Source organism: Portunus trituberculatus, chromosome 14 (assembly GCF_017591435.1).
Source record: "Portunus trituberculatus isolate SZX2019 chromosome 14, ASM1759143v1, whole genome shotgun sequence".
Classification (NCBI taxonomy): domain Eukaryota; kingdom Metazoa; phylum Arthropoda; class Malacostraca; order Decapoda; family Portunidae; genus Portunus; species Portunus trituberculatus.
In genome coordinates, this window is record NC_059268.1 from 9,146,746 (window position 1) to 9,156,683 (window position 9,938).

The window sequence follows — 9,938 nt, forward strand, 5'->3', positions numbered from 1 at the left end:
AATGTGTGCTGAAAATTGTATTATGGTTTTAGATTGGAACTTCTGAGGAACAAGCGTAAAGAAAGAGAAAGAATTGTGTACTGTGAGGGAGTTGTGACGCAGCGAGTAAGGCAACAGGTGCTGATCACGCAACTCTCTTGTGGAAAACTCTGGAAACTTCAACTACGGAGATTTATAAGATTTACTAATATTTAGGAATATTAACGACGTAACAAGAGAAACACAAACTAGTCCGTCAGTTCTACATCAGCAGTTTAGTCTGAGGTGAAGCAAACACATGCAGCAGGTGCTAACGACTGTGTGAAAGAGGATTAGCATCTCCATCTCTCGTACCAGCATCTAAAGGGTAAACCTTCCGACTCTACCATCCAAGCCACTTCCGCCGCCGCCATGATTGACTGGGTCAGCATTGTACGCCACTCCCGGCGTCGATTTAGCAACTATATGTATGCCGTGCCCACGAGAGTAAGGCGGCGAAGAAAGAGACCTATCCTTCCCTCTGCTGCTGCTGCAGCTTCCGCAGCCCTGGCTGAGGAGCGGGATGGCTACGGCGCCGAAGAGGAAGATGGGAGGGAGGCTGGGCGGGGATCAGATCCAGGAAGGTTCCACCCCTGTGATCTGTGTGGCTGTCTGCCCAGTAAACACGTGAGTAAAGCTCTCCGCCTTTCTAATTTGTTGACAATATAGCCTCACAACACTTTGAGAAGAGTTCGAAATCGAAATGCCGATTGACATTACCAGCGAGTGCTAAAGGGTAAAAGAGAAGTGTTTCAGTGCATCATACTCTAGAAAAACACCTATCACTAAGTGATGCAGTGAAAGGTAAGGTATTGTTTCCATGTGTGTATTGTTTTGTTTATTTATTTATTTATGTGTGTGTGTGTGTGTGTGTGTTTCACTGTTTGATCTGCTGCAGTCTCTGACGAGACAGCCAGACGTTACCCTACGGAACGAGCTCAGAGCTCATTGTTTCCGATCTTCGGATAGGCCTGAGACCAGGCACACACCACACACCGGGACAACAAGGTCACAACTCCTCGATTTACAACCCGTACCTACTCACTGCTAGGTGAACAGGGGCTACACGTGAAAGGAGACACACCCAAATATCTCCACCCGGCCGGGGAATCGAACCCCGGTCCTCTGGCTTGTGAAGCCAGCGCTCTAACCACTGAGCTACCGGGCGTGTATGTGTGTGTGTGGGGACGGGTGGTTGGGTGGGTGCAGAGGGGAGTGGACGGATGAGAGTGTGAGTTTAGTCTGGGGATGGGAAGTTATGTAGAGTGGGGCAGACGGGACGTCTGTCATTGCTGCCAGTCGTCCTTAAAACATAAGCCACCTGGCGTCTCCCACTCCACCTCCGCCAGCCCAGGGGGATGACACCTGGCAACAGCTTTGCCAGATATTAATAAGTGGCATTGTGGCACGAGCACACGTGAGCAGCGTGTTTGGGCGGAGACACTCCCAAGAGTCAGTAACCTGTGCGACACACAGACAGCGGCGCGATGTGTGGCAGACGTGTCTTTGCCCCGGGACACACGTGTGATGCAATACAAAGCACGCTGGTCTGCTGCTTACCTCATAAAGATGTTATAAACGTAACAAAGTCAAGATTGCGATAGGAATAATAGTAATAATAATGATAGTAATAAGAGGTAATAATAATAAGAGTAATAATAGCGTTAATGATAATAATAACGATGATGATAATAATAATAATAATAATAATAATAATAATAATAATAATAATAATAATAATAGTAATAATAATAATAAATATAATAATAATAATAATAATGATAATAATAATGATAACAATTATAATGATATTAATAGTAATGATTGAGTATAATAATAGTTACGTTGTAAAGGAAAGCGTAAACTCACAGTATTTGAGTTTATTTCCTGTTACACATTGAGGAAAACATATCCCATCTTCTGACCCGTCAAACTAAAATAGGTTAAAAATCATCCAAATGTAATAAGACACTTCCCTTGAGGAGGAGGAGGAAGTGACTGACCTGCTTGGCGTACAGTGTGAATCACTGGAGCTCTTCTGAGTTGTAGCAGCAGCAGCAATAGTAGTAGAAATAGCAGTGATTGGTAGTGGTGGTGATGATAATGTTGCTTCTGGTGGTGGCGGCGTTACCTGTTGTAGTCCATTCGTTATGAGTACAGGTGATCTAGTGGTGGAAACACACTGATGTCATGTTTGGTACACTCGTGTGCCTGTAACACCTGTAACACACCGTGCAGCATTAGAGGAAGAGAGCCGTGTGCCGCACCTCCGCCTGAGCCCCACCTGTCGCCGCGTCTGCTGTCTTGCTCCTTGATCTCACAACTTGCTTATTCTGCAAGGCGAGACGTTTGAGAAATGTCAACAACCTTCCACTGAAATGTTACAATAATATTTTTTGCTCGTGACTTCCATTAACTGTATAATGTCCTCTACCCAAGCCCATCCTTTGCCGCTATACCTTTCTGCTTTAAAAATCAATAGTTTGTTCCTCTTTATACTTATATTGAGCCTCCTTCGGTCATTCCGTTTTCCGTTTCCACTGTGTTGCTATTACTATTAAAAGCTGGTCCTCTGCCGCACACCCATCCATGCATGTCAAAATTTACGTGTTGGTAGAAATGTTTGAATGATTTTATCGCTGTGTACAGGAGACATTGGTTCTTACGAGTTTATAAAGATTTTGATGGATGTTTCTTCTCTTTTTCTTTTCTTAACCAGTATTTATAGAGGTGAGGCATCAAAACTATGTGGCGAAGTTAGTATGTGTGTGTGTGTGTGTGTGTGTGTGTGTGTGTGTGTGTGTGTGTGTGTGTGTGTGTGTGTGTGAGTGTGTGTGTGGCAACAGAAAAAGTCTAGAAAAAGACACAGTCAGTTGCCAGTTCCCGTGCAGGTGCGACATAATTAGCCAAAAGAAACAGATAAATGTCTTGAAACTTCCCTCTTAAATGTGTGTGTGTGTGTGTGTGTGTGTGTGTGTGTGTGTGTGTGTGTGTGTGTGTGTGTGTGTGTTTGGTGAAGGGAAGGTACACAGGTGAATTAGCGACCGATCAAACTCTCCATTACCTGTCACTCTGATCCTCCTGCCTCGTAAATCTGAGCCGCCACTCCGGAGGTGATGACACCCCGACACACGCACATGCACACACACACACACACACACACACACACACACACACACACACACACACACACACACACACACACACACACACACACACACACACACACATAAGAAAAATGGCAGGAAATTTCATGATCCAATAAATGTGTCACTTGAAGAAAAGAATATGCACGTGGTTGTAATGCTCACCTTCAATTTTGTGAGAGTAATGGCAATGGAGAAAGAGAGAGAGAGAGAGAGAGAGAGAGAGAGAGAGAGAGAGAGAGAGAGAGAGAGAGAGAGAGAGAGAGAGGATTCATCACGATCGCACCTAAACGCATAAATATACCACTCCTTCAGATATTTAAAAGAGAGACAATCTTTCATTTTTTTTATTTTCCTACTTCAATAAACAACTTTGCATTCTTAACTATCTCTTCCTCTTCCTCTTGAGTACACCACGCTTCCTCTCCTTGGCTGGCGAGGACGACTACACCTTATTAAGATCGCAGGGGTGGAAGGCGCAGGGCTGGTGTTATATTCAGCGTGTAGGGTGCCTTTGATACCAACTGTACCGAGCACCACGTACGCCTTGCCTTTGCACAACGTCCCCGCCTTGACTCCTTTACTCTCACACCCAGGAACACCAACCAACCACCTGGCTACTTAATGTACTCTCTTGGCTTTTGCTTCCGTGTGTGTGTGTGTGTGTGTGTGTGTGTGTGTGTGTGTGTGTGTGTGTGTGTGTGTGTGTGTGTGTGAGAGAGAGAGAGAGAGAGAGAGAGAGAGAGAGAGTGTGTGTGTGTGTGTGTGTGTGTGTGTGTGTGTGTGTGTGTGTGTGTGTGTGTGTGTGTATGGTTCAAATCATGTCATTGTCAAAAGTTACCTTCACAACTAACCATCATCCCTCTCCTCCCGCGCAGAAATCCCGGTACAGTGAAGCCGTGCCTCCCGTCAGCGCTTCCCAGATGAAGGACATATCCGTCCTGGATGGCGTCCCTCGCTCAGCTCATAACCACGACGTAGCAAAGGTAAGACACGACCTTCGGTGTAGGAGTCATCACAGTCACTTATTATTGTTATTGGTATTGTCGTTTTCTTGCGCTTCTGCCAGTAACTACATCTATTAGCTAGCTTGTACGAGATAATATTCCATTCTGAAGTTCGTTTACATACAATTTTTGGAATATTCGTGCCGATGTTGTAGAATGCCCTAAAATTGATAGGAATATTTATGAATTCTCTGGCCATCGTTTCTTACAATTTATTTTCCACTTCCTGTATGGCTGCATCATTCTCCTTAGCACCTGGCGCCGCGCTCAAGGTGTCGAACCAGACCGCAGACTCAAAATCAGATCAGTTTTTTTACTTGTTGCTAACTAATATCCGCCTCCCACAGGATAGTGACCTCTGACAAAGAAACTCTCTATTTAGACTCACACTACTCTTTTCCCTCTTGTCACTGCCTGTTTCCCAACCTTTTTAAGACCAAGCACTGTCAATCCAAAGCTGTAAATTCGAATATTTAATCATTTTTCACCTTATGACTTTTTTGTAATTTTTATTTCCCAACTACTGTCAAAAAACTCGATTGTTTATCACCTCGTTAATCCTTTGTTCATTCCCTCCACCTCGTGTATGGCTGCCGAGTTCCTCTTAGCACCTGGCGCTGCCATTAAGGTATACACGCAGCAGAGGCTCCACTCATGCGAGGCGGGACGTGACTTTACACTCCCCAAGCTGAGTTACGACCACCCTCTCTCTCTCTCTCCCCCAAGGAATGCTTCCCCCACACTCGTTGCCGTAGTTCTATCATCAAAGAGCTCTCTCTCTCTCTCTCTCTCTCTCTCTCTCTCTCTCTCTCTCTCTCTCTCTCTCTCTCTCTCTCTCTCTCTCTCTCTCTCTCTGCAAATAATCAATGACCAACCCAATTACAATAAGCTTCATGCAAACTTGAGTTTCTTTCCATCGTGGTACAATATTTTCTTTTTTTCCTGAAGACGACAGAAACAGCACCATATACACGGGAATAGATCAGTGGAAAATGTCAATTGAAGAAGTCACGTGCCAGAAAAAAAAAATTAATCGCCATCTTATTTGAAAATTAAATATATCAAGAAAACGACCATGCAAAAGAGCAAGAACACTCAGGCGCGACAGACTCTTACCTCAGTACACAAACTATTTAGCAGAGTTACCGTGATAAAAACATCACCAGCAGCAAGAAGTCACCATTTTCTTTGCTTAGATAGAGAGAAAACGGACGCTAACAAAGAGAACGTTTCGGTGAGAGGTAGACTTAACCAGACTGATATATACTGGCAGAAGTATGTACGAGTATGCATGAAATAAAATGGACCTTTTATTGACGCAACAAACATAAACAACAATAAATTTAAGTATTAGTCTTACAAAATATTGCTTAAAATAGTGATTTAATTATTTCTTTTCTTTTTTACGTGCGTGTTCAAAATCGTGACCGTAAAAGCGTTATTGGTGTTGTGATTGCTATGGTTATTTTTGTCACTCCTTGTTAAAAGAATTTCCAGGCGTCAGATAAATGTGGATGCGACAGTTATTCAAGGTCGACTTTCAGCTTTAAAACACACACAGATAGACACGCTCTCTCTCTCTCTCTCTCTCTCTCTCTCTCTCTCTCTCTCTCTCTCTCTCTCTCTCTCTCTCTCTCTCTCTCTCTCTCTCTCTCTCTCTCGTTTTCATTTGATATTAGCAAATGGTCGTCAAATTGTGTGTTTATTGCATTATCTTCCTACTTCATTCTGATCGCTTTTCATTCAACATTTTTTTTGTGTGAATAGGAGAGAGAGAGAGAGAGAGAGAGAGAGAGAGAGAGAGAGAGAGAGAGAGAGAGAGAGAGAGAGTGGGGGAGAATATATTTGCAACTGAAATATAATATAACTAGTCTCCATTTGTAGGTAATTATGGAATACATTATGATCTCTAACATTCTAACATTGCAGGTAATAACAGTATGATAAATGTAACTTTTGTGTCAGTGAAATACACCTGTCTCATAATAGTTGCACGGCTCTGATGTGTGTGTGTGTGTGTGTGTGTGTGTGTGTGTGTGTGTGTGTGTGTGTTGTATTTTGACTCATGAAAAATGGTTTATAGTATACGCACGAGACTTATTATTTACTTTCTTTCATTTTATTTTATATATTACTATAACCCACTAACACAGGAAGAGAATTTTCAAACATAGCGGAAATGATATGCCAAGGAGGGTACTATCTGTTCATAACCTTCTTACGTAAACAAAATAAAGTAAAAAGAACATTTCAAAATAGATTTCAGTATCCACAGCATAATTAGTGTTATATATGACCATTAGTATCATTCAAAACATGTGGCTTATACTCATAAATTGTAGGAAAACATCATTTTGCCTAAACAAATTGAACACGGTTTTTCACTCCTTTCAATAACGAACTTTTGGTGACTACACCGTACGTACATGATTCCAATCCACTCATACCCATGGCCGGGCGGAAGGATAGAAAGAGAGTGATGGTCCCTGCAAGTCCACGTGCCCTGGAAAAAGCTGTGGGATTGTTGATGCGAGAACGCCAGTGCAGTGAAGTCATTTTGTCATCTCAGAGACCGTGGAGTTTCGTTTCCACGTGATATAATGAAGGTTATTAGCCCACTGATCCCTAAACTTAGCGCTTACTCTCTTCCACCATAATAAACACACGTAGCTTCCTTCTTACCTACTTACTGACACAGATACTGACATATATAGAGTACCTACCTACAGACAGTAGATACAGATACTTGATAAAAACGCTGCCTTTATAAACCTGGGCGTGTGTGTGTGTGTGTGTGTGTGTGTGTGTGTGTGTGTGTGTGTGTGTGTGTGTGTGTGTGTGTGTGTGTGTGTGTGTGTGTGTGTGTGTGTGTGTGTGTGTGTGTGTGTGTGTGTGCGAAAGACAGACAGACAGACAGACGCAGACATACAGACGGACAGATAGATGATAGGAGTAAGTATCTTGATGGCACGTCGTCCTCCGCATCACGTCATCTCGTCAGGTTTCCGAAGGTCCAAATGACAGTTTTCCAGCTGGCACTTGTTTTCTCGCCTCCCAAAATAACTTCAAGCATCTCACCAACTTTCTCTCTCTCTCTCTCTCTCTCTCTCTCTCTCTCTCTCTCTCTCTCTCTCTCTCTCTCTCTCTCTCTCTCTCTCTCTCTCTCTCTCTCTCTCTCTCTCTCTCTCTCTCTCTCTCTCTCTCTCTCTCTCTCTCTCTCTCTCTCTCTCTCTCTCTCTCTCTCTCTCTCTCTCTCTCTCTGTGTGTGTGTGTGTGTGTGTGTGTGTGTGTGTGTGTGTGTGTGTAATAGAGAAAGTTTAAAATCATGAATTCTCTACAAAGTTGTTACATTCCAGCCTTGCCGCCTTGACGTCTTTCAGAAAACAGATTGGAAGGATATAGGGTCGCCGCCTGGTTGCGCTCTCCCCTTGGTTAGGTGTTTCTGCTGACTCTCCTGCTGGCCACTAATGTTATTATAAGTGGCAATTGATATTACAAATGGTCTTGATGACTGAAACGAGTAATTACATTTCTGATTTAGCTCATTTTTTACGTTGGAATGAGAAACTGTAATTTCATTCTTGTTGATATATTGCCGCTTTTTTATTCATTTATTTTTTCCATCTTTTTTGTAATTCAGATCCTTCATAAAATTGTGTAGTGTTTCGAGAAAGCGACAGAAAATTAAGAGTTTCCTAACAATAAGCGGCGATTACATTGTATTGAATACGTAAATATGACAACCGTGACTACGTGATCGTAAGCTGAGCAAAGACGAAAGTGAGGCTGACATATGCCGACACACTCATTGCCTAATATTTGGAAATTTTCTTGACATTGAAACGAAAGAGAACCATTAAAGCTAACAGTGCAGTCGCAGTTCATTGAAGCAACTTTCACTCCAAGAGCAATAACATTACAATAACATTGCATACAACATTACTTAGTCCACTGGAGCGACGATGTGAATATGCAGCGCAATTTTGGTGGTGCCTGAAAGTTGCTAAGGATAATAACAATTGGGTGTGTATTTGTAGTCTTTTCCTGTGCAGTGTAACCAAAGTGATTCAAAAAGTGTAAGGATTTTTGATAGTCAAATTGTTATTAAAACCATTCAGGGATTAACACTAAAGCACACGTCTTCTCTTCATAATTGCCAGAAGTTAGATTGGATATGTGTATGATCTAAGTAAATATAGATAATTTTTCATTAAACACAAAACTGGGTATATCAGAAACTCTCAACCACAACATCTTTCAGTACTGTTAGTCCATCAGTAATTCCCAATATACTATAGCAGGTTTCTCCCCCTAGTTATATCTTATTAACGAGACAATATTTGTACTACCTCCTCCTTCTGTTCATCCTTTCTATTATACATCTCCTCGACACCTTTTCATCCTCTGTCGATGGTTTTGCTAAGATTCAGTCAGCAGTTTGAGTGTAAGCGTCGTATCGTGCCACTGAGAAAATCCGTGGGCAGTTATTGGTGAGAGTTAATCACTGTTAGTTTGTTGGCGTGGAATGGTGTGGTGGTCTGGGACGGATGATATTGGCCTTGGTCGATCAATGTGTGTTATGGATGATGAAGGATGACCGTGATTGTATTGTTTGGTGCATATCTCTTTCAGGAGAACGTGAATTGTCTTTTTTATTATGGAATATTTTGTGGTTTGGAATTTGGAATTATGATGATCTTGGTGTGTGTGTGTGTGTGTGTGTGTGTGTGTGTGTGTGTGTGTGTGTGTGTGTGTGTGTGTGTGTGTGTGTGTGTGTGTGTGTGTGTGTGTGTGTGTGTGTGTGTGTGTGTGTGTGTGTATTGAAGTTATGGATGGCTATGATTCTCCACTGATAGTTCTATTTTCTTTTCTCTTTTATTCAGCATAAGGTGTATCATCTTTTTGTATATATCACCATTATCTCCCTCTATTAGTATGTGATAGGCTGCTTCCCTTCGCTGGCTGGCTATACTGTATACCATATGACGCTAGAATTGATCATTAGCTTAGAATAGGTGTCTTAATTGTTTACATCAGCTAAATAACGTGAATCGTGTCGAGCTACCCCTTAAGTACAAACATTTCTCACCGCTATGATACAACAGAACTCGGCTATAAAAGAAAATCAATACGTATTTAGAGTAATATTTATGGACGAGGCCAGTATGAGTTGTATCGCTCCTGTATACCTTACGCTAATTACCGCACGTTCCACTGCTGAACATTCGTAAATAAATACACAAATACATAGGTTCCCGCTGCAATAAACTGTGTAATTCGTAGAGCTCCAGGATTTACATTCTGTTATTATCCTTCGCCTCGCCGCGTGTATTGTGAATTCCGTGTAATCCTATGAGCACTCAAAGACTTTATGGTAATGTTAGGTAAAGCCTCGCTCAACGAAAAGGCCACGCATATGTTTAGGTAATGAGTAAAGTTTGCCTGTTTAAAGTCAGGTGATGCCTCGTCGCCAAGGTAATCATTTCGTGCGCACCTGGTGAATATTCAGGATACGACGAGGATTGTACGCGATAACCAGAGCGAGCCCCATACACGGACACACACACACACACACACACACACACACACACACACACACACACACACACACACACACACACACGATACATAATTACTTCAATGTTTTCTCGTTGATCATATCAGCTCCTTAAAAAAAAGCGTAATTGATGATATATTTGGTAACGTTGTTGTTCTTACTAGTCTTCAGGAGTATCATGTTTAATCGAAGGTCACCGAGACTAAAATT

General features: G+C 42.2%; 1 protein-coding gene across 7 annotated transcripts in view; it reads left to right on the forward strand.

Annotated features, from left to right (window-relative positions):
• Nucleotides 1-9,938, forward strand: part of LOC123503556 (disks large 1 tumor suppressor protein-like) — a 610,283-nt gene that overhangs the window by 379,226 nt on the left and 221,119 nt on the right. For all 7 annotated transcript variants that reach the window (XM_045253417.1, XM_045253421.1, XM_045253416.1 and 4 more), the window contains one exon: nucleotides 4,043-4,150. In XM_045253417.1, the coding sequence (XP_045109352.1) occupies nucleotides 4,043-4,150 (108 nt within the window). The remainder of the gene's footprint in view (nucleotides 1-4,042; nucleotides 4,151-9,938) is intronic.